General features: G+C 49.8%; 2 protein-coding genes across 2 annotated transcripts; both read left to right on the forward strand.

Moving 5' to 3' along the window:
* Positions 1–568: 568 nt before the first annotated feature.
* On the forward strand, positions 569–1465 carry LOC119438869 (kinesin-like protein KIF18B). The gene has a single exon (XM_037704806.1). The coding sequence runs from the start codon at positions 569–571 to the stop codon at positions 1463–1465; it is 897 nt and encodes a 298-aa protein (XP_037560734.1).
* A 20631-nt stretch (positions 1466–22096) lies between these two features.
* LOC119438885 (kinesin-like protein KIF18B) lies at positions 22097–22771 on the forward strand. Its single transcript, XM_037704807.1, has one exon. The coding sequence runs from the start codon at positions 22097–22099 to the stop codon at positions 22769–22771; it is 675 nt and encodes a 224-aa protein (XP_037560735.1).
* Positions 22772–25938: the final 3167 nt, after the last annotated feature.

Below are 25938 nucleotides of genomic sequence, written 5' to 3' on the forward strand. Positions count from 1 at the left end.
AGAACATTATTTTTTAATATGTAAAATATAAATTAATAAATTATATATAAATTACAAAGAAAAAGACTTCTTGAAATATCGCTTGCTAAATTAGGGGTAAATTTAACATTAGAATCAGTACTCACTTTCGGTGCCTCGGTATTGGGCTTTAGCCACAGGGACGTATTTGGTGCCGTTGGTGGTTTCATTCAACCAACAAAACGAATAAAATTTTAAATCCCCGCTTTTACAATTCTCTGAGAGATATTTCAGATTTAATTCATGGAATTGTTATTATAAATTATGCAGTTCAGGAAAATTAATCTGTCTGTTGTTCTGATTACTAAATTGCACATTAACTGTAGTTTCAGAATGCACATCTAAAAGTTCAGGTGTTCAATTCTTGGCCAATCCCCCGAAGTGGGTACGAGCCATGTGCTGAGGACATCATCATCATCATAATCGCGGTGGAGAACGCGCCCGATGCCTGACTGAACGATCGCCATCTTAGATCATCACGACCACGTCTTTGGTCAGGCCGGATCCCTCAACATCGATGCACTATAGCTCTACCACGAAGGAATCTACCATGGTGGCGGCAAACCTCAGAAGGCGTTCTAACGAGCCCGCGCAGTTGTCAACCCCGAAACGCCGCCGATCGAACAAGGACCCGCTTTCGCCCGGGGTACGCCTGTCCACGGCAGAGCGCGTGCGCCTACTCAGCGATCGTGACACCGAGACCACCAGCGTCATCCTTGTGGTCATCACGCCGGCGCCCGTGGTAAGGCCGCCTACCACAACGTCGAGGAAACCTACCACGGAGGAATCTACAATGGTGCCAACTTTCTCAATGCTGGACTCCGAGGAATGCCCCGGAGTGGTCTCCCTCATGCCCAGCAAGTTGTACCAGCGCGTGTACGAGCTGCGGTCAGAGGGCCAGACATGCGACGTAGCAGTCATCTATCTAGAAGTCCGCAACAAGGTTGTTCGAGACCTGCTTTCCCTCGACCCGGCCAAGGGCATTGCCATATTGTATCTCACCATACACAAGGTGAAGGAGGCCGGCACACTCCTCGAGCCGCTCTTGAACGGAAAGAACCGGACGCAGCATGCCACTGACGCTAATGCTGAGTCTTCATGGTCGCATGCCATCTTCCAGAGCTACGCCACAGTGACGGATAATGCGGCAAGCACGAGCAAGGAAACTCGCATCTCGATGTGCTCTGTTGACATTGCCGGCTCGGAGGGCGCAGCTGCGGCCAGTAGGGACATAAATGATCAGATGCGCGAGGGTACCAAGCTCAACCTAGCTGTCGCTCGTGGCCCTCGGCAACTGCATAGACGCCTGCTCGGGAAAGGGACCCAGCAGGTGCCGTACCAGGATTCCCAGCTCACCCACATCCTGAAGGACTCGCTGGGTGGCTCGGGCAACGTCCTTGTGATTGGGACAGCGACGGCGGTGAATCTCAAGCACGTGGAAACGTAGAACACCTTTGGAGCATGCGCTGAGCATGCTCCAAGAAGCACACTGAGGAGAGACTCAGTGCGCTTCTAGACTGATCTTTTATAAAACTTTTTCGTGGTTTTGTCTAATCGCAATAATTCATATATAAATAAATAATCTGAAGATAACTCGAATCCCCTGTCTTCGCGCCTGTCTATCATTTTAGCAACTTACGCTTAAATCAACTGCGTATTTTAATTAAAACGGAAAAGTTCGAGTGATAATGAGCTACAATACTTCTCGAGGGAAGCGTTGTGGCGAGCAATGCTTCCCCTCCCACTTTTTCCCCCTATTTTTTCTTCTTTCTTTCTTTCGAATTATTGTATTGCTCTATACAACACAAAATGACCATCCTCCGGGCCCGCTCAGGTGACACGTACCACTGTCCTATTTTTACGTGTTGTAGTGTCCCGTATCTGTCGTCACGCTTCAAAAACATCTTCAACGCTGCCATTCAGCCGAAGATAGGCGGGCAAACAGCGCGGACGTAGTCGGAACGAAATGGTGGCACGAACAGCGGCACTAGGTCGTGCGCTCCTGTTTTATTTCCACTTGTAGGGCGACGTCCGTCATCTGTTTTTGGGTGAAACGAGATGTATAAGGAAGTTTCCTTGCATAATTTTGCATATCCCTATTCGAGATTTAAAAAATATATACCTTGTTTTCGTTTTCTTTTTCGGCGACATAGCATTCTTGGCCGTAGGGAAACAGAAGTTGTGCGAAATCGCCAATGAGTGATTTACTCAGTTATCAAACTCAGTAATTAACCGCTCCCCCACGCCGCCCATTCGTCTTGTTGGAGAGGAGGAAAAAAAGGAACCGGGAGGGGGTCGCGGAGGCGACACTTGAGAATCTGTTAGGCGACAGCTTGGGGACACAATACGAGCCAGAGCAGATACGCACTGCGCTAACTTCCAACAAATTTGTAGGGAAATATGTTATAGCGAAACTGTTTTGTGGCATGGATCCTGGGATTTCTTCGTGGCGTAAAATCCTGAGAAAACTATCATCATCTATGGCTCATACCCCCAAATGCAATGGCTCATATGCGCATAATGTAGAGGCTACAAGCACTCAGTAACGTCAAGCGAACAATGCATGCATTCTTTCGAATCACGCATGCAACATACAGAACAGCATACATTTCAATAAAGAACAATCTCAAAACAAGCATCCGAACAGCATAATTGATAAGACGCTTCTGCACCTATACATGCAATAAGAAGCACGTAGCGCTCCCCGCATACGTTTCCCGGTAATTATTACTGTTACGCAAGCGCCCGCATCGACGGCAGCGTGCGACGTGGGGAGTGACGTCCATAGCCTTTCGTATCTAAATTAACCAGCCTATCAACTCATTTCAATGTTGTTCCAGCACCGCTATGCGTGGTGGCGTCATGTCAAAACTGTTCTTCCATTGCTACCATTATTCTAAAATAGCATTACTGCCATTACTCTAAAGCCATAAAGCATAGCATACACCACTCAGCAGTTGTAGTAGTGGTTTTGAACAGCTGCGCTGGACATCCACAATCGCAGGGCCGTGATGGCGAGGTAATTTTCTTTGTCATAAGTCGTTAGCATTGCCTACTGGAAACAAAAGCAATACTTAGACACATATCGTGCATTTCATAAGCCGTTCATGAAAACTCTGCCGAAGGGGTCACGGAAGTCTGCAGGTTTTTTTTTTTTTCAGGGTCAAAAAAGAAACACGCAAAGCAATTTGAAGCGAGGTGAACATATAGCAACATAGTCATGCTCTAGGCATAATCTATACATACCATTAGGAATAAGTGTTACTTGGCTACCTCATTCTCTTTCAAAAGTATAATGAACTGTATCCTGTGTACATGTTTAAATAAGTTGTGTATGTGCATGGTGTTCTCAGTGCAAATTAAAAAAAAAGTTGAAATGAACAAATACGGATGTGGTAGCCGTCGCTTGTGCTTCTAATGCTGCTTTTGTCAGGACTTGCAGAAGTTAAGAAAAAGTATGGATTAAAAGCCGTGCACGTCCACGCTAACAATGATGCAGTAAGCTTGTAGCCGCAATAAAATTTGAACTGAAAAGTTAGACGTAGCTCAAAAGAAACATCTAATGACGTGGGTAACAGAACTCTGCAAATGACACTTTAGGGGAGAGATGGCTTCGGAGGAGGCTCCGGAGCCCTCCCCCCTGTAGGTGGCTCCCATGGCTCCAGTGATGATGAAGAGGACGAAGTAAGCCGAGCACGTGGAGGAGAACACAGTGAATTATTCTCTAAAAAATGCTTGGATTCCTCAAGAATGGAGGACAGCCAAAATAATTCTGCTACTTAAAAAACAAGGAGCTGGCTACAATCTTGACAATATTCGGCTTATTTCTCTTACGTCAAATATAGTAAAACACATCGAAAAAGTTTTATATGATCGCATGATGGATCATATATCTAAATATTCGTTACTGAGCCCAAGTCTAATAGGTTTCCGACCTGGTCTCACCATTTGGTGTGCGCGTGTAGACTTGGAAAGCCGTATCCAACTTGCTCGGAATAGAAAAGAATTGAGTGCTTTAGTGACTCTTGATGTGGCGAAAGCTTATGACAGTGTCGAGTACCCACTACTACTGGACAGATTACAGTCCTACAATTTTCCGAAATATATACCGACATCGGATTTTTGCATTTCTAACAAACAGAAAATTGTATTGTTTTCAAAACGTCTTTTCTTCAGCAAAGTTCGATCAGACAAGAGGGTTGCCCCAGGGTTCTGTTCTGTCTCCTGTACTATTTAACCTGTTGAGTTCAATTCCACTACGCCGGGAAGTTCATCTCTATGTCTATGCTGACGACATCACATTTTTCGCGACAGCAAGAGACATCAATTCCCTTTACATGTACTTGAAAACGTACCTATGTATTCTAGAGAAGTGGCTTCACACCCTTCACCTGGCACTAAACGTGTACAAAAGTGCAGTCCTTGTCTTACCGCTTTCCGGGCCGATACATTTGTCATTAGTATATGATCTGAGAACCATCACACAGGTACAGTCGCTTAAGTACCTGGGTATCACATATGATGAAAAACTTAAGTGGCGTTCTCACATAGAAAATATTGCAACGAAAGGGACACGAGCTGTAGGTTTATTACGTAGAATCAGTAACCGGCGTTCTGGTATGCGAAGTGACACATTAATTATTATCTACCGTATGTATGTACGACCGATTCTAGAATTTGGCTGCGTTTTCTTTTCCGGAAGTGCAAAGTGTAAAATAAGATCACTTGTTCTTTTAGAAAGAGAAGCTCTTCGATTAGGTTTAGGTCTGCCTAAATTCGTTGCTAATAACGTGTTAAACCAGGAAGCGCGATTACCTTCTCTTCACACGAGATTACGCATGCTTACGGTTCAATCCTACTTAAGGACTTATCAATCTCCTCTTAGACGTACAGAATATATATTTATTAGTGAACCAAATTCATTTTTGAGAACACGTGGCCATGGTTACATACCCCACAGGTAGCATTTGTGCAGGCACAATTAGCACATTTAAATGTTCGCATTAGGGAAATCATTCCGTTTGATAGGTCCACATTATCCCTTAAAATAGAATTTGCAGACATTTTTCCCAATAACGCAAAACTGCTGCAACAACATATTTGAATGCCCTTTTGCTAGACTATTTGCCCATTTCCCAATATATGTAATAGCGACTGATGCTTCCTCGTGTGAAGAGAAGGCAGGCGTGGGAATTTACTCACGATCCCTCGATTGGTCTTTTTCACTTCGCTTGCCAGATTACACATCAGTTTTTCAGGCCGAACTTCTGGAAATAGTTCTTGCATTGCGAAAGTTACCGCTAAATGTCACAAAAGTTGTTAATGTCACAGATTCCCTTTCTGTATGCAGCGCGCTTAACGCGTCTACAAATTCGACAGCTTTGAACACGTTTTATACATCAGTTCCACGCCACTTAAGGTTAGTTCATTTAGTATGGGTACCAGGCCACCGAGGCATCCAACTTAATGAAATAGCTGGTTCTTTAGCACGAGCTTCTTTAAAAGGTCCGGCGATATCAGTGCTGCCGGCAACTGCGAATATCATTGCAGACAGATATAGGCAGTTTTCTTTGACCGAAGACAAGAAAAGCCTCGCATTAGCAAAATGTACAGATTTTATACATCTAAATTATTCTTGGAACCGAAAATGGTTTCCTAACCGGCAATTCGAAGTAAAATTTACAAGGCTGCGTTGCCGTATCCACCAACAAAAATTATACTTGCACAGATGTGGTCTGGCGGCATCCCTATTATGCTACCTCTGCAATGAACCAGTATCCATCGATCACTTTTTATTATCGTGTCGGTGGTTTTCTAATCATCGACAACGATTTTGGAAATCCCACTTCGCAATCTAGGACTGCCTTTAAGCAGATCAGTTATACTCTCACTTGGAGCCACGGTGTAAGGGTATAGCCACGGGAATGTTTTCCGAGCCATTTGTAATTTTCTTTGTGACACAGACTGCCTTATTAATATTTTTCTAATTTTTCCATGATTCATTTATTTATCCTTCAATAAATTATAGATTTAGCAAATTCAAAAAGTAGTGTTACAAAATCACAATTATATTAGTATTAATCATATTATTCAAAATTTATGTCTATCCTTTACTGTATTTAATTTAATAATAAATTCATATTACTATTCCTATCTAGGCAAGGCTGACTAACGTAGTATAGACTACTTAATTCTTTTATCATCGGTTCGTTTCCCATCTTCAAATAATCATTTATTTTCGTTTAATTGTTATTTCTTATTTATTTCTCAACTAATTCATTTTAAATTTCGATCATAATACCACCGAATTCGTGGCCTATCACCCACAGTGGGTTGTGCCATTGGTTGAGGCATCATTATCATCATCATCGAACGCGCCCGGTGCCCGACTGGACGATCGCCATCTTAGAAAATCATCACGCCCGCGTCTTTGGTCAGGCCGGATCCCTCAACATCTATGCAGTAGCTCTACCACGAAATAATCTACGGTGGTGACGGCAAAGCTCAGGAGGCGTTCAAACGAGACCGCGCATACGTCAGCCCCGGAACGCCGCCGATCTAGCAATGACCCGCTTTCGCCCGGGGTACGCCTGACTATGGTAGGATGCGTGCGCCTACTGAGCGATCGTGACTCCGTGACCACCAGCGTCGTCCTCGTGGTCATCACGCCCCCGCCCATGGTAAGGCCGACTACCGCAACGTCGAGGAAACCTACAACGAAGGAATCTACAATGGTGCCAACTTTTTCAAGGCTGGACTCCGAGGAATGCCCCGGAGTGATCTCCCTCATGCCCAGCAAGTTGTACCAGCGCGTGGACAAGCAGCGGTCGGACGGCCAGACATGCGACGTAGCAGTCACCTGTCTAGAAGTCTACAACAAGGTTGTTAGAGACCTGCTGTGCCTTGACCTGGCCAAGGGCATTGCCATATTGTACCTCACCATACACAAAGTGAAGGAGGCCGGCACACTCCTCGAGCCGCTCTTGAAAGGAAAGAAGCCGACACAGCATGCCACCGACGCTAATGCTGAGTCTTCGTGGTCGCACGCCATCTTCCAGAGCTACACCACTGTGACGGAGAATGCGACAAGCACGAACAAGGAAATTCGCCTCTGGATGTGCTCTGTTGACCTTGCCGGCTCGGAGCACGCAGCTGCGACCAGTAGGGACAGAAAGGATCAGATGCGCGGGGGTACGAAGCTCAATCTGTCGCTCCTGGCCCTCGGCAACTGCATCGACGCCCGCTCGAAGAACGGGACGCAGCAAGTGCGATACCAGGACTCCAAGCTGACCCACATCCTCAAGCACTCGCTGGGTGGCTCGGTCAGCACTCTCATGATTGGGACAGTGACGGCGGTGAAGCTCTGCCATGCGGAAACGTGCAACACCCTGGAGTATATGCGCCGAGCGGGCCATGAAGATCGAGCTGCAGACCAAAAAGGTGCTCAATGTGACCGTGCGCATGTCCACGCATATACAGCACGCACAATGAGAAGTACACTCACAAGGTGGAAGGCCTTCAGCGTAAGGTAGAGAAGATGGAAATGTGGAACAGCGTAGTTCAGGATGAGGTGCGAGGGCTCAGAGATGGTCTTGTAGCCAAGAAGCCCTGCTGCAAGCTTAGTCGACCAGCGGGGGCAGCAGTGGTCCAGCGGCGTCTAAGGACGTCCTGTCCACAACTGCCGTCTTGTCGCCGAGTGCGGATATGGGCCCAGCCTAGTAATCTCGAGCAGTCGAGCCCATATCGTGTTGTGTCGCATTGTGAGCTGTGCTGAACAACATGCGTGGAAAACAGCACATTTTTGAGCCGCTCGGGACTTAGTCGGAGAGACTCAGTGCGGCTCTTGAGAGATCTTTTTATAACTATTTCGTGGTTTCATTGAATCGTAAAATATGTATATAAAAATAAATAATGTGAAGAAAACTCGAATCACCCGTCTTCGCGCCTGTCTATCATTTTAGCAACTCACGCTCAAATCAACTGTGTATTTTAAGTACAACGTTAAAGTTCGAGGGGTAAAGAGCAACAATACTTCTCGAGGGAAGCCTTGTGGCGAACAATACTTCCACCCGCCCTTTTTTCGCAATTTTTTTTCTTTCATACTTTCGCATAATTCGATTGCTTTATATCACAAAATGACCATCCTCCGGGCCCGCTGAGGTGACATGTACCACTGTCCTATTTTTACGTTTTCTAAGTCTCCTGTATCTGGCATGCTTCAAAAATGTCTTGAACGCGGCCATTCAGCCGAAGGTAGGCGTGCAAACTGCGGGGGTTTAGTGAAATGGTGGCAAGCATAGCGGTAGTAGGTCGTGCGGTCCTGATTTTTATTGCGATAGGAATTATATGGACACTCCAAGCGGATTTCTGCCGTCGCCGTCGCCGTGAGGTTCCGTATAAAGTCCAACGGCGATAAAATCGTCGCCGCGTGCCGTATGCTGTATGTGCGTGTGAAAGCGCGTTAGGGACGCGTGATTTCATGGAGAGCGAACGCACGGCGGAAAGCAAACGCGACTTCTTCCGTCGCGCGATACGCTGTGGGGGACGGGTGGGAGGGAGGGGAGGCGACGTTAAGCTGCGGCACCAAATCCTTAGCTTGCGACCGGGCACAAGGGGAACTGGCGACTCAATCACCCACGCGAAAGGAGGAAAGCTGGAAGGCCGTGCGGGAGGGAGGGGTTGCGGCTCCTGCTCAGCGAGCAACTGCGTACTTGTACTTTGCGCGGCGCCGGGCGGTCGCGCGCACCTTACCTTCGAAGCGATCTGCAGCACGGCTACTACCTTTGTATGCGCTGTGCTTTCGCCCCTCAGTTTCCGTTGAAGCGACAGACCGCACGACCCTTCGCTCGCTGCTGCTTGCGCGCTTGCCCACGCCAGCGTTTTGACAGCGATTGTGTGTGGATTGAGTGTGATCTATTCATGTTTGCTTGTACGCACTGATACCATGCTTATTCATTCAGTTAGTAAGCGAATGTGTCCAACTTTATACAGCCGATAAAACTACTATCCTTACTCCGTATAGCTCGCTACTGATTTGCTATCGCAATTGATGCTTCGCCATTCGGGCGAAACTGCGTCTTTTTATTTCCACTTGTAGGGCCACGTCTGTCATCTTTTTTAGGTGAAACGAGATGAATAGGGAAGTCTGCCTGCCTAATTTGGCATATCGCCTCCTCGAGATTGAGAAGATATCCTTTTTTTGTTTTCTTTATTTCGTCAACATAGCATTCTTGGCCGTGGGCAATCGGAAGTTGTGCGAAATCGCCAATGAGTGATTTACTTAGTTATCAAACTCAGTAATTAATCTCTCCCCCACGCCGCCCATTCGACCTGATGGAGAGGAGTAAAAAAAGGAACCGGGAGGGGCTCGCGGAGGCGGGACTTGAGAATCGGTTAGGCGACAGCTTGGGGACACAATACAAGCGAGAGCAGACACGCACTCCTCTTACTTCCAACAAATTTGTAGGGAAATATATTACAGCGAAACTGTTTATGGCAAGGATCCCGGAATTTCTTGGTGGCGTAAAATCGAGAGAAAACTATCATCATCTATGGCTCATAACCCCAAATGCAATGGCTCATATGCGCATAAGGTAGAGGCTACAAGCACTCAGTAACGTCAAGCGAACAATGCATGCATTCTTTCGAATCACGCATGCAACATACAGAACAGCATACATTTCAATAAAGAACAATCTCAAAACAAGTCTCCGAACAACATAATTGATAAGACGCTTCTGCACCTATACATGCAATGAGACGCACGAAGCTCTCCCCGCATACGTTTCCCGGTAAATATTACTATTGCGGAAGCTCTCGCGTTGACGGCAGCGTGCGACGTGAGAAGTGGCGTCCATAGCCATAGATAACCAGCCTATCAACTCATTTCAATGTTGTTCCTGCAGCACCGCAATGCGTGGTGGCGTCATGTCAAAACTGTTCTTCCATTGCTACCATTATTCTAAAATAGCATTACTGCCATTACTCTAAAGCCATAAAGTATAGCATACACCACTCAGCAGTTGTAGTGGTTGGTTTTGAACAGCTTCGCTTGACATCCATATTCGCAGGGCTCTGATGGCGAGTAATATTTTTCCTTAAGTCGTTAGCATTACCTACTGGAAAGAAAAGCAATACTGAGACACATCTCGTGCATTTCACAAGCCGTTCATAAATGACTCTGCCGAAGGGGTCGTTGAAGTGTCATGTTTTTTTTTTTTTTTTTCAGGGTAATCAAAAGCACGCAGCGCAATTTGAATCGAGGTAAACGTAGAGCAACATATTCATGCTCTATAAATAAGCTATACATACCATCACAAATGACTGTTAGTTGTCTACCTCTTTGTCTTTAAAAATATAATTAGCTTTGTACTGTGTATTTGTTTAAATATGTTGTATGTGCATGGTGTTCCCTGTGCAAATAAAAAATTCAAGTGAAAAGATATGGATGAGGTGGCCGCCGCTGGTGCTTGTAATCTTTTTGTCCTCCTAGTGTCAGGCTTTGTAGAAATAAAGCGAAAGTATTAATTAAAAGCCGAGCACGTCCGCATTTATAATGATGCAGTCAAATTTTAGCAGCAATAAAATTTGAACTGAAAAGGTAGAGGCAGCGCAGAAGAAACATCAAATGATGTCGGTAACTGAATTCTGCAAATTACACTTTAGGTGTGAGGGGGGGAACGGATGGCTTTGGAGGGGGCTCCGGAGCATACCTATCGTAGGCGGCTCATATGGCTCCAGCGGTGATGACGAGGACGAAGTAAGCCGAGCACGTGGTGGAGCGTGCTTTAGGTTTACTACGCAGACTGAGCAACCGAAAATATGGGCTACGTAGGCAAGCCCTCTTAATGATATACAAAATGTACATGCGTCCAATATTGGAATTCGGCTGTATATTGTTCTCGGGAAGCCCTGCTTATAAAACTAAGCCTCTGGTTTTATTGGAGCGTAAGGCTCTGCGCCTGTGCCTGGGACTCCCTAGGTTTGTAGCAAACAATGTTCTTTATCAGGAAGCGCGCCTACCAACATAGCCCTGCAGATTCCGCATCTTAACGATACAAACATTTCTCAAATTTTACGGTTCTCCAATTAGACGATCTCAATATGTATTTATAAACGATCCAAACTCCTTCTTTCTTGCTCATTGGCCACGTTTTCACACCCCACAGATTATTTTTGTACAAAAGCAATTAGACAGTTTGAATGTAAAAATTCGAGACGTTATTCCATCATATGATTCAAATCATAATTTAAAGAATGAATTAGATGAAATTTTCCCACAGAACCCTATGTTTCATTCAGTCCGGTTAATAAATAATATGTTGCAAGATATGTTGCACACCTACACACAATTAACATAATATCTACTGACGCTTCCGTGAATGACGAAAAGGCGGGCGTAGGCATTTTCTCGCTTTCGCTTGGCTGGTCATTCTCCTTCAGACTAGCAGATTTTACTCCCGTATTTGAAGCTGAGCTCTTAGCAATGATTCTAGCTTTGCGAAACTCCCTTTAAATGAATCCAGCGCGTTAATTATATCAGATTCCCTTTCTGTCTGTACTGCGCTTACAGCTTCAACAAATTCACCGGCTCTAAAGACGTTTCTAACATTAGTTCCGCCCCAGCTGAATCTTTATCAAATTATTATGGGTACCAGGACACTGCGGATTACATTTAAATGAAATGGCCGATTCATTAGCGAGAGCATACCTGAATGGACCGATACTATCGGTCCTTCCAGAGGTGGCACAAATAACAGCAATCAGATATCGGAAATGTACAATTCGTAGAGATATCATGGAAACAATAACATCATGGAGTGAATTTCAGCACCTAAAATTTCTGTGGAAAATTCATTGGTGTCTATCAATACAATCCGAAGTAATCCTTACAAAATTACGTTGCCGTGTCCCACCATTAAATCTATATTTACACAGGGCTGGTCTGGCGATATCGCCGCTGTGCCAATTCTGCCTAGAAATAGAAACCGTAGAATATTATTTTTTAATATGTCGTCGGTATAAATTACAAAGAAAAAGACTTCTTGAAATATCGCTTGCTAAATTAGGGGTAAATTTAACATCAGAAGCAGTACTCACTTTCGGTGCCTCGGTATTGGGCTTTAGCCACAGCGACGTATTTGATGCCGTTTGTGGTTTCATTCAATCAACAAAACGAATAAAATTTTTAATCCCCACTTTTACAATTTTCTGAGAGATATTTCAGTTTTAATTCATGGCTTTGTTATTATAAATTATGCAGTTCAGGAAAATTAATCTGTCTGTTGTTCTGATTACTAAATTGCACATTAACTGTAGTTTCAGAATGCACATCTAAAAGTTCAGGTGTTCAATTCTTGGCCAATCCCCCGAAGTGGGTACGAGCCATGTGCTGAGGACATCATCATCATCATCATCATCACGTGGTGGAGAACGTGCCCGATGCCTGACTGGACGATCGCCATCTTAGATCATCACGACCACGTCTTTGGTCAGGCCGGATCCCTCAACATCGATGCACTATAGCTCTACCCCGAAGGAATCTACAATGGTGGCGGCAAACCTCAGAAGGCGTTCTAACGAGCCCGCGCAGTTGTCAACCCCGAAACGCCGCCGATCGAACAAGGACCCGCTTTCGCCCGGGGTACGCCTGTCCATGGCAGTGCGCGTGCGCCTACTCAGCGATCGTGACACCGAGACCACCAGCGTCATCCTCGTGGTCATCACGCCGGCGCCCGTGGTAAGGCCGACTACCACAACGTCGAGGAAACCTACCACGGAGGAATCTACAATGGTGCCAACTTTCTCAATGCTGGACTCCGAGGAATGCCCCGGAGTGGTCTCCCTCATGCCCCGCAAGTTGTACCAGCGCGTGGACGAGCTGCGGTCAGAGGGCCAGACATGCGACGTAGCAGTCATCTATCTAGAAGTCCGCAACAAGGTTGTTCGAGACCTGCTTTCCCTCGACCCGGCCAAGGGCATTGCCATATTGTATCTCACCATACACAAGGTGAAGGAGGCCGGCATTCTCCTCGAGCCGCTCTTGAACGGAAAGAACCGGACGCAGCATGCCACTGACGCTAATGCTGAGTCTTCATGGTCGCATGCCATCTTCCAGAGCTACGCCACAGTGACGGATAATGCGGCAAGCACGAGCAAGGAAACTCGCATCTCGATGTGCTCTGTTGACATTGCCGGCTCGGAGGGCGCAGCTGCGGCCAGTAGGGACATAAATGATCAGATGCGCGAGGGTACCAAGCTCAACCTAGCTGTCGCTCGTGGCCCTCGGCAACTGCATCGACGCCTGCTCGAAGAAAGGGACCCAGCAGGTGCCGTACCAGGATTCCCAGCTCACCCACATCCTGAAGGACTCGCTGGGTGTCTCGGCCAACATCCTTGTGATTGGGACAGCGACGGCGGTGAATCTCAAGCACGTGGAAACGTAGAACACCTTTGGAGCATGCGCTGAGCATGCTCCAAGAAGCGCACTGAGGAGAGACTCAGTGCGCTTCTAGAGTGATCTTTTATAAAACTTTTTCGTAGTTTTTTCTAATCGCAATAATTCATATATAAATAAATAATCTGAACATAACTCGAATCCCCTGTCTTCGCGCCTGTCTATCATTTTAGCAACTTACGCTTAATTCAACTGTATATTTTAAGTACAACGGAAAAGTTTCGATGGGGGCGAAATGCGAAAACACCCGTGTACTTAGATTTAGGTGCACGTTAAAGAACCCCAGGTGGTCCAAATCTCCGGATTCCCCCACTACGGCGTGCCTCATAATCAGATCGTGGTTTTGGCACGTAAAACCCCATAATTTTTTAACAACGGAAAAGTTCGAGTGATAATGAGCTACAATAGTTCTTGAGGGAAGCGTTGTGGCGAGCAATGCTTCCCCTCCCACTTTTTCCTCCTATTTTTTTTCTTTCTTTCTTTCGAATTATTATATTGCTCTATATACACAAAATAACCATCCTCCGGGCCCGCTCAGGTGACACGTACCACTGTCCTACTTTTACGTGTTGTAGTCTCCCGCATCTGTCGTCACGCTTCAAAAACATCTTCAACGCTGCCATTCAGCCGAAGATAGGCGGGAAAACAGCGCGGACGTAGTCGGAACGAAATGGTGGCACGAATAGCGGCACTAGGTCGTGCGCTCCTGTTTTATTTCCACTTGTAGGGCGACGTCCGTCATATTTTTTTGGGTGAAAAGAGATGTGTAAGGAAGTTTCCTTGCATAATTTTGCATATCTCTATTCGAGATTAAAAAGATATACCTCGTTTTGTTTTGTTTTTTCGGCAACATAGCATTTTCGGCCGTAGGGAATCAGAAGTTGTGCGAAATCGCCAATGAGTGATTTACTTAGATATTAAACTCAGTAATTAACCTCTCCCCCACGCCGCCCATTCGACCTGTTGGAGAGGAGGAAAAAAAGGAACCGGGAGGGGGTCGCGGAGGCGACACTTGAGAATCTGTTGGTCGACAGCTTGGGGACACAATACGAGCCAGAGCAGACACGCACTGCGCTAACTTCCAACAAATCTGTAGGGAAATATGTTACAGCGAAATTGTTTATGGCAAGGATCCCGGGATTTCTTCGTGGCGTAACATCAAGTGAAAGCTATCATCATCTATGGCTCATACCCCCAAATGCAATGGCTCATATGCCCATAATGTAGAGGCTACAAGCACTCAGTAACGTCAAGCGAACAATGCATACATTCTTTCGAATCACGCATACAACATACAGAACAGCATACATTTCAATAAAGAACAATATCAAAACAAGCCTCCGAACAACATAATTGATAAGACGTTTCTGCGCCTATACATGCAATAAGAAGTACGTAGCGCTCCCCGCATACGTTTCCCGGTAAATATTACTGTTGCACAAGCACCCGCGTCGACGGCAGCGTGCGACGTGGGGAGTGACGTCCATAGCCTTTCGTATCTAAATTAACCAGCCTATCAATTGATTTCAGTGTTGTTGAAGCACCGCTATGTGCGGTGGCGTGATGTCAAAAGTGTACGTGCATTGCTACTATTATTCTAAAATATGTGGAGATGGGTTTGCACAAGGCTTACCCTACGAGCGACGGTCAGGAAAGGGCACGACGCTCCTCCAATCCGCAACGCACAAAGGCGCTACGGCAGGGTTCGTCGACTCTCCGACACGGCGCAGAGAAGGCTCCGGAGTCAGATCGCCAACAAACACGGGTTTATTCACCCAAGGTACAGCTCAGTGCTACAGTCACGGCGCTTACGGGCCAAGGCTCGCCGCAAGACCGATCGAGTACACGCCCCCGCTGCGCTAGGGCTAACCGGGTAGCGGTCCGCCAAGCGCGATAACGAGGAGTCGCGAGAACAAAGGTCTCATGTAACCACCTCGTTGCGAGCCTGTGAGCCTCTCCCGCGGCGAGGAAGCGCTCAGCGGACGAGAGCTCGGGTGGAGAGGGTGCCCGGGGGCCGCCGCGCGGGAGGCCAATCAGGGCGCGTCCCGGTGACGTGTCTCGCGGGGCAAGTCCAATTCCGGGGGGAGAAGCACGGTTTGCGCGGGAAAGTAAGTCCGGCGCGCTAGCCGTGTCCGCCATGTTGCCGTTACGGCGGCGGTTCCCGGGGATCGAGCTAAGCGCCACGCGCGAGCTGGGGGACGAGGCGCGGGAAGGCACCTCGATCCCCACATTCCCCCCTCCTAAAGACCGAGGCCAGCCTCCTAAGTGGCTGACCGAGGCCAAGTGGCAAGGTTGACTCAGCCAAAGAGGGCTAAGCCAACGGGGCAAAGTCCAAGAGGGTGTCGTCGTCTTCCTCAGGACCAGGACAGGGAGAAGGGGCCACAGCAGTCCAAGAAGGTGAAGACGTCGCTTCTCTTGACACAAAGCCAGGGGTTTGCCTAGGCCACCAAAGTGCCGCACACTGGAAGGACCCCCTGCCAGGTGCATGGGTCGGCAGCCCAGGAAAGACGGGGCAGGGCAGCACCATGGTTCAGCCAGCAACACTCGAGGTCCGCCGGACTGGAGCAGCCAGGAACGCGCGAAGCGTGGCTGCCATTTTGGCGCAGCAGCCACCACAGAAGTCACTGGGCTCCCCGGATTGCACGCTAGCAGGAACAGCAGGCCGGGATGACCGGCAGCCAGGTCAGCAGTAGATGCCGGAGTGACCCTCCTCGGCCAGGGGTCAGCGCCTGATTGGGGGCCAGCCACAATTAGCGGCAGCCTAGGCAGCAGGAGGCAAGGCTGGCACGGGCTCGTGGCCCCCAGAGGCAGGAGTCATTCATGGCGGAAGGACCAGGAGCAGCAGGCCTTGAGGTCAGCAACGGGCTGGCATGGTAAGACCAGGGACAGCCGGCTTCGTGGTCAGCAAGACTGGTGGCACAGTGGAGCCAGGCGCAGGGAGCAGACTGGACGACGCAAGGTGAAGGACAGGAACGCCCCCCGGCATAGCCGGCGTGCCAAGGAAGTTGCCCGCCTGGCTGACAACCCAAAAAGGGGCATTTGCCAGGCTGAGGCTTGGGCAACACATACGAGGGTATATTAGGCCACATGGGCCTGTCACCGCTTCGATGTGCGCCCTTGCACCGTAGCTACATTTCTCCATTCACCGGCATGGTAGGGAATGAAGTCCAGCTACCTGCTAGTGGGAGAAAGCTGACTAGGCGCTTCAGAAGGCGGGTGAGCACGAGAGGGTATATTAGGCCAAAAGGGCCTGTCACCACTTCAACGTGCGCCTTCGCACCGTAGCTGTGTCTCTCCGTTCATCGGCGTGGTAGGGAATAAAGTCCGGCTACCAGCTGGTGGGAGAAAACCTGCCTAGGTGCGTTTCCGTAGGTTGTACCGGTGGCGTGGCCTGGGACCAGCCGTATCACGGTTTGCCTGCGGTTCGTTGACCGCCTCCCCCTCTCCGCAGTCGTTGCTACGGGCAACGAAAGGTTTGAGGTCCGAGACGTGAACTGGACCGCCGACTGGTCTCCCTTGGGAGTCAGCCAGCTTGTATACCAGAGGGGACATTTTGGTCTCCACTCGGTACGGGCCCAACCATTTGGCCGACAGGGAGGCAGAGATGCCTTTGGCGGCGGCACTCAAGACATGGTTGCGTCTGAGGACGAGATCGCCGACACCATAGTGCACGTCCCTATGTGACCGGTCGTATTGGACCTTTTGTCCAGCTCGCGCTTTTGCCAGGTTGGAACGGGCCAGATCAAGGGCCGCGTCCATCCGTCAGCGCAGTTCCGCCGCGTAGCCGGAAAGGCCGGCTTTCGTGGCGCACGCCCTGCTGCCGGTCCGCAGAACGCGGTCCATGGGGTTTGGCAGCTCTCTCCCGATGTTGAGAAAAGCGGGCGTGTGCCCAGTCGAACGGTTCACCGTGGACCGCAAGGAGAAGCCTATCTCGTTAAGACAGACATCCCAATCCCTATGTTGCTGGGCAAAGGCCGCGAGCAAGGGCTTGAGGTTCCGGTTAATCCGCTCTGTTGGGTTGGCCTGTGGGTGATACGTGGTTCTCTTGCGGTGCTTAATGCCAAAGGTGGCACACGCATCCACGAACACCTTGGCCGTGAAGTAGGACGCGTTGTCCGTTATCAGCTCCGCCGGAAAGCCAAAGCGGTTAAAGACCTCGGACAACTTGTCCAAGATTGCGCGTGCCGTTAACTTCCGAAGGGGAAAAAGTTCAACCCATTTCGTGAAGTGATCTGTGACAGCCAGGAGAAAAACGTAGCCTCGCCGGCTTCTGGGAAAAGGTCCCATAATGTCACAGGCCGCGACTTGCCAGGGTAGCTGGCTGTCGATTGGCTGCATGAGCCCGGGGAGTTTGCCCGCGCGAGGCTTCATATATTGGCACACGCGGCATGAGCGGGCGTAGTGAAGAGCGTCACGCTTCATGCCTGGCCAGGTAGCGGAGCGGCACAACTTTTGGAAGGTCTTAAGGCCACTCGCATGTCCGGCCACCCGCGAGTCGTGGAAATAGCTCAGGGTGGCTTTCCTTAGACTGCGGGGTATCACCACCTTGAAAGACTCCTGGGGAGCCTCCTCAGATGGGATATAGCGCAGGAGAGCTTTATCGGCGTCAAGCAGATACGTATCCAGCGTGCCCGCAGCAATACTAGCTGTCCGGGTACGCCCGGCGGCTTTGCCGCCCCACTCCTCTTGGGAGCTCGGCTCTTTAAGCCTGTCAAGGATTTCTATTTACAAAACGGGTCGTTCTGCTTAAGCAGATACGGATCCCACGTGCCCGCAACAATACAAGCTGCGTGGCACTCGGCGCCAACAGCAATACCAGCTGTCCGGGTGCGCCCGGCGGCTTTGCCGCCCCGCTCCTCTTGGGAGCTCGGCTCTTTGAGCCCGTCAACGATTGCTATTTACAAAATGGATCGCTCTGCTGAGCCTTTAGCAGCTCTTGCCTGCTGAAGACAATACCCGATGAGGTAACGGGATCCACCAGGTAAACGTCCTCTCCCGGTGCTGGCAATCCGAGGATCGCTTCGCCGTCGGGGGTCGCGCTTTTCGAGCCATTGGAGACACAGGCTCCGGTCTCTACTAAGTGCATGAGGTTCGCGCCTTTTGAGCCATTGGAGACTGAGGATCCGGCTTCTACTTGGTGCGAATGTTCGCGGGAGTGGCGGACCAAAGGATCGAACGCCGAAACGGGGGCTCGCGACAAAGCGTCCGCCACCACGTTTGAACTCCATTTCCGGTAGCGCAGAACAAGGTACCACTGCCATGTCAACGCCCAGCGCGCGAGGCGGCCCGATGGCTCGCACAAGCGCTTAAGCCGGATTGTACGTCTCCACGGCAAACGGCACGTACGCTAACGCCAACTTCCGGAGAGCAAAAAGGACCAACGGACAGGTGGTCCGCTCAATGCACGACCGACCGAATGGGGCCAGTAAACGGCAAAGAGCTGGGCTGCCGCTCCGACAGGCGCATGAGGCCTCACATGACCGGCAGACGGATCGACAGCGGAGCGGGGTGACTCACGCACGTCGAAAATGTCGCTCGGATGAGCGTGAGACAAGCGGTAGGCGGAAAACGCGGCGACTTTGTCGGCTGAGCGGGGTGGCTCGCGCTCGACATTGCTTCCCAGCTGCGCTCGGGACAAGGAGAGGCCAGCGAGCAATTTGCACCAACAGCTAGACAGGGAGGCTCAGCTGCGGCGCACGGGACACCGAACTGCGCTCGGGACAAAGGAAGGCCAGCGAGCGAGCTCGCGCCTACGGCGTAGCGGGAAGGCTGCAACTCACGGCGTATTCGTCCGAGAAAGGCGCTCGGGACAAAGGTGGGCCAGCAAGCGTATGCGTGCGCGCATCTAAGCAGGGTGACTCCGATGCGGCACATGGCGCAGCGAACGACGCTCGGGACAAAGGGAGGCCGGCCAGCGTATTCGTGCGAGCATCTAAGCGGCGTGGCTCCGATGCGGCACGTTGGGCACAACTGAGCTCGGGACAAAGGCCAGCGAGCGGCGACAGCACGCCGGAGGGGCTAGTAGGCACCTGCTCCCCGCGCGTCTCAAACAGTTGACAAAACCCGTAACTGGCGTGGCTATATAGGACTAGCGTACACATCCGAGCTGTCGACATCACCTAGGGCGCTCCAAGGAAGGGATCGCTCCCGGTGGCCGAAAGCAGAGGGTCGCGAAGGCGAACCTACCTCGTGCTATCAGTGTCGTTCGCTCCGAAGGACGATAAGTCCGCAGCCAGGGGGTGAGGCAGGAACGAGGGCCGTGAAGGGGCCTGCTCTGATGCCATGCCGAAACCACGTTGGGCGCCAGTTACGTGGAGATGGGTTTGCACAAGGCTTACCCTACGAGCGACAGTCAGGAAAGGGCACGACGCTCCTCCACTCCGCAACGCACAAAGGCGCTACGGCAGGGTTCGTCGACTCTCCGACACGGCGCAGAGAAGGCTCCGGAGTCAGATCGCCAACAAACACGGGTTTATTCACCCAAGGTACAGCTCAGTGCTACAGTCACGGCGCTTACGGGCCAAGGCTCGCCGCAAGACCGATCGAGTACACGCGCCCGCTGCGCTAGGGCTAACCGGGTAGCGGTCCGCCAAGCGCGATAACGAGGAGTCGCGAGAACAAAGGTCTCATGTAACCACCTCGTTGCGAGCCTGTGAGCCTCTCCCGCGGCGAGGAAGCGCTCAGCGGACGAGAGCTCGGGTGGAGAGGGTGCCCGGGGGCCGCCGCGCGGGAGGCCAATCAGGGCGCGTCCCAGTGACGTGTCTCGCGGGGCAAGTCCAATTCCGGGGGGGGGAGAAGCACGGTTTGCGCGGGAAAGTCCGGCGCGCTAGCCGTGTCCGCCATGTTGCCGTTACGGCGGCGGTTCCCGGGGATCGAGCTAAGCGCCACGCGCGAGCTGGGGGACGAGGCGCGGGAAGGCACCTCGATCCCCACAAATACCATTACTACCATTACTCTAAAGCGATAAAGCATTGCATACCCCACTCAGCAGTTGAATGCTCTTTTGCAAGACTGTTTGGCCCATTTCCCAATAAATTTAATAGCGACTGATGCTTCCTCGTGTGAAGAGAAGGCAGGCGTGGGATATTACTCACCATCCCTCGATTGGTCTCTTTCACTTCGCCTGCCAGATTACACATCAGTTTTTCATGCCGAACTTCTGGAAATAGTTCTTGCATTGCGAAAGTTACCGCTAAATGTCACAAAAGTTGTTATCGTCACAGATTCCCTTTCTGTATGCAGCGCTTAACGCGTCTACAAATTCGACAGCTTTGAACACGTTTTATACATTAGCTCCACCCCACTTAATATTCGTTCATTTAGTATGGTTACCAGGCCACCGAGACATCCAACTTAATGAAATAGCTGATTATTTAGCACGAGCTTCTTTAAAAGGTCCGGCGATATCTGTGCTGCCGGCAACTGCGAATATCACTGCAGACAGATATAGGCAGTTTTCTTTGACCGCAGACAAGGCTCGCATTAGCAAAATCTACAGATTTTATACATCTAAATTATTCTTAAAACCGAAAATGGTGTCCTAACCGGCAATTTGAAGTAACATTTACAAGGCAGCGTTGCCGTATCCCACAACTAAATTTTTACTTGCACAGATGTGGTCTGGCGGCATCCCCAATATGCTACCTCTGCAATGAACCAGAATCCATCGATCACTTTTTATTATCGTGTCGGCGGTTTTCTAATCATCGACAACGATTTTGGAAATACCACTTCGCAATCTAGGACTACCTTTAAGCAGATCAGTTATACTCTCACTTGGAGCCACGGTGTAAGGATATAACCACGGAAATGTTTGCCGAGCCATTTGTAATTTTCTTTGTGACACAGACTGCCTTATTAATATTTTTCTAATTTTTCCATGATTCATTTATTTATCCTTCAATAAATTATAGCTTTAGCAAATTCAAAAAGTAGTGTTACAAAATCACAATTATATTAGTATTAATCATATTATTCAAAATTTATGTCTATCCTTTACTGTATTTAATTTAATAATAAATTCATATTACTATTCCTATCTAGGAAAGGCTAACTAACTTAGTATAGACTACTTAATTCTTTTATCATCGGTTCGTTTCCCATCTTCAAATAATCATTTATTTTCGTTTAATTTTTATTTCTTATTTATTTCTAAACTAATTCATTTTAAATTTCGATCATAATACCACCGAATTCGTGGCCTATCCCCCACAGTGGGTTGTGCCATTGATAGAGGCATCATTATCATCATCATCGAACGCGCCCGGTGCCCGACTGGACGATCGCCATCTTAGAAAATCATCACGCCCGCGTCTTTGGTCAGGCCGGATCCCTCAACATCTATGCAGTAGCTCTACCACGAAATAATCTACGGTGGTGCCGGCAAAGCTCAGGAGGCGTTCTAACGAGACCGCGCAGACGTCAGCCCCGGAACGGCGCCGATCGAACAAGGACCCGCTTTCGCCCGGGGTACGCCTGACCATGGCAGTATGGGTGCGCCTACTGAGCGATCGTGACTGATTGACCACCAGCGTCGTCCTCGTGGTCAACACGCCCACGCCCGTGGTAAGGCCGACTACCGCAACGTCGAGGAACCATACCACGGGCACGGAGGAATCTACAATGTTGCCAACTTTTTCAAGGCTGGGGTCCGAGGAATGCCCCGGAGTGATCTCCCTCATGCCCAGCAAGTTGTATCAGTGCGTGGACAAGCAGCGGTCGGACGGCCAGACATGCGACGTAGCAGTCACCTGTCCAGAAGTCTACAAGAAGGTTGTTAGAGACCTGCTGTGCCTCGACCCGGCCAAGGGCATTGCCATATTGTACCTCGCCATACACAAAGTGAAGGAGGCCGGCACACTCCTCGAGCCGCTCTTGAAAGGAAAGAAGCCGACACAGCATGCCACCGACGCTAATGCTGAGTCTTCGTGGTCGCACGCCATCTTCCAGAGCTACACCACTGTGACGGAGAATGCGACAAGCACGAACAAGGAAATTCGCCTCTGGATGTGCTCTGTTGACCTTGCCGGCTCGGAGCACGCAGCTGCGACCAGTAGGGACAGAAAGGATCAGATGCGCGGGGGTACCAAGCTCAATCTGTCGCTCCTGGCCCTCGGCAACTGCATCGACGCCCGCTCGAAGAACGGGACGCAGCAAGTGCGATACCAGGACTCCAAGCTGACCCACATCCTCAAGCACTCGCTGGGTGGCTCGGTCAGCACTTTCATGATTGGGACAGCGACGGCGGTGAAGCTCAGCCACGCCGAAACGTGCAACATCCTGGAGTATGTGCGCTGAGCGGGCCATTAAGATCGAGCTGCAGACCAAAAAGAAGGTGCTCAATATGAACGTGCCCATGTCCACGCATATACAGCGCGCCCAATGAGAAGTACACTGACAAGGTGGAAGGCCTTCAGCATAAGCTAGAGAAGATGGAAATGTTGAAGAGCAGAATTCAGGCTGAGGTGCGAAGGCTCAGAGATGGTCTGGTAGCCAAGAAGCCCTGCTGCAAGCTTAGTCGACCAGCAGGGGCGGCAGTGGTCCAGCGACGTCTAAGGACGTCCTGTCACAACTCCCGTCTTGTTCGCCGAGCGCGGATATGGGCCCAGTCTAGTAATCTCTAGCAGTGGAGCCCATATCATGTTGTGTCACATTGTGAGCTGTGCTGAATAACATGCGTGGAAAACAGTATATTTTCGAGCCGCTCGGGACTTAGTCGGAGAGACTCAGTGCGGCTCTTGATAGATATTTTTAGAACTATTTCGTGGTTTCAGTGAATCGTAAAATATATATATAAATAAATAATGTAAAGAAAACTCGAATCACCTGTCTTCGCGCCTGTCTATCATTTTAGCAACTCACGCTCAAATCAACAGTGTATTTGAGGTACAACGTTAAAGTTCGAGGGGTACAGAGCAACAATACTTCTCGGGTGAAGCGTTGTGGCGAGCAATGCTTCCCCCCCCCCCCCCGCCCTTTTTTCTCAATATTTTCTTTCTTCCTTTCGCATAAATCGATTGCTTTATATCACAAAATGGCCATCCTCCGGGCCCGCTGAGGTGACACGTACCACTGTCCTATTTTTACGTTTTCTAAGTCTCCTGTATCTGGCACGCTTCAAAAATGTCTTGAACGCGGCCATTCAGCCGAAGATAGGCGTGCAAACAGCGCGGGTTTAGTCGGAACGAAATGGTGGCAAGCATAGCGGCAGTAGGTCGTGCGGTCCTGTTTTTTATTGCGATAGGAATTATATGGACACTCCAAGCGGATTTCTGCCGTTGCCGTCGCCGTGAGGTTCCGTATCAAGTCCAACGGCGATAAAATATTCGCCGCGCGCCGTATGCTGTATGTGCGAGTGATAGCGCGCGAGGGACGCGTGCTTTCATGGGGAGCGAACGCACGGCGGAAAGCAAACACGACTTCTTCCGTCGCGCGAATGGCCGTGGTGGGATGGGTGGGAGGCAGGGGAGGCGACGTTAAGCTGCGGCACCAAATGCTTAGCTTGCGACCGGGCGCAAGGGGAACAGGCGACTCAATCACCCACGTGAAAGGAGGAAAACGGGAAGGCAGCGCCGGAGGGAGGGGTCGCGGGTCCTGCTCTGCGAGTAACTGCGTACTTGTACTTTGCGCGGCGCCGGGCGGTCGCGCCCACCGTATCTTGAAAGCGATCTACAACACGGATCCTACCTTTGTATGCGCTGTGCAGAGTACCCTCAAGCACCACACCGTCATCTGGTTCCCCGCCCATCTCGGAAGGGTGCCGGGTGCTCCGCCAAACCTCAACGAGATCGCCCACGACGCAGCGCGTGCGCTTACTGACCACGCCGTCCCAGGGCAACCACACCTCGCCGAGATAGAGACCAACCAGGATGCACCCATTACGTATAATGAAATCACCAAACACTTCTACCTTGGGCGCCGCATCTTTCCGCCCCCACACCCCAAACTTAACAGACCGCAAGCGCTAACCCTACGCTTATTACAAACAGACACGTACCCAAACCCCGCCAAACTCCACGTTCTCTATCCTGACGCGTACCCCAGCGACATGTGCCCCACGTGCGGATACACGGCGACACTCACACACATGCTCTGGGAGTGTAGAAACGCTCATCCCGACTCTACCTCGGACAAGTGGGAGAAGTCCCTCAGAAGCTAGCTTCTCGCCGACCAGCAATGGGCCGTCCAGCAGGCCCACGAAGCGGCCGCCAGGTATTACCTGTCGGTCCCTACGTGGGAGACGCCCACTACGCTTTAAGCGCGTCCTGCAGGACCCAAATAAAGTTTGTCCAGTCCAGTTTCGCCGCTCAGTTTCCGTTGAAGCGATAGACCGCGCGAACCTTCGCTCGCTGCTGCTGGTGCGCTTGCTCACGCCAGCGTTCTGACAGCGATTGTGTGCGGATTAAGTGTGATCTATCCATGTTTGCTTGTGCGCATTGACACCATGCTTATTAATTCAGTTAGTAAGCGAATGTGTCCAACTTTATACAGCCGATAAAACTACTATCTTTACTCCGTATAGTTTGCTACTGATTTGCTATCGCAATTGATGCTTCGCCTTTTGGGCGAAACTGCGTCTTTTTATTTCCACTTGTAGGGCCACGTCTGTCATCTTTTTTTGGGGTGAAACGAGATGAATAGGGAAGTCTGCCTGCCTAATTTGGCATATCCCCTCTTCGAGATTGAGAATAGTTACTTTGTTTTGTTTTCTTTTTTTCGGCAACATAGCATTCTTGGCCGTAGGCAATCAGAAGTTGTGCGAAATCGCCAATGAGTGATTTACTTAGTTCTCAAACTCAGTAATTAACCTCTCCCCCACGCCGCCCATTCGACCTGTTGGAGGGGAGGAAAAAAAGGAACCTGGAGGAGGTCGCGGAGGCGTGACTTGAGAATCTGTTAGGCGACAGCTCGGGGACACAATACGAGCGAGAGCAGACACGCACTGCGCTAACTTCCGACAAATTTGCAGGCAAATATATTACAGCGAAACTGTTTATGGCAAGGATCCCGGGATTTCTTCGTGGCGTAAAATCGAGAGAAAACTATCATCATCTATGGCTCATACCCCAAATGCAATGGCTCATATGCCAATAATGTAGAGGCTACAAGCACGTACTAACGTCAAGCGAACAATGCATACATTCTTTCGAACCACGTATACCACATGCAGAACACCATACATTTCAATAAAGAACAATCTCAAAACAAGCATCCGAACAACATAATTGATAAGACGCTTCTGCGCCTATACATGCAATGAGAAGCACGTAGCGCTCCCCGCATACGTTTCCCGGTAAAGATTACTGTTGCGCAAGCGCCCGCGTTGAGAGCAGCGTGTGACGTGGGAAGTGGCATCCGTAGCCTTTCGTATATAAGATAATCAGCCTATCAACTCATTTCAATGTTGTTCCAGCACCGCTATGCGTGGTGGCGTCATGTCAAAACTATTCTTCTATTGCTACCAT

Source organism: Dermacentor silvarum, chromosome 1 (genome assembly GCF_013339745.2).
Source record: "Dermacentor silvarum isolate Dsil-2018 chromosome 1, BIME_Dsil_1.4, whole genome shotgun sequence".
Classification (NCBI taxonomy): Eukaryota; Metazoa; Arthropoda; class Arachnida; order Ixodida; family Ixodidae; genus Dermacentor; species Dermacentor silvarum.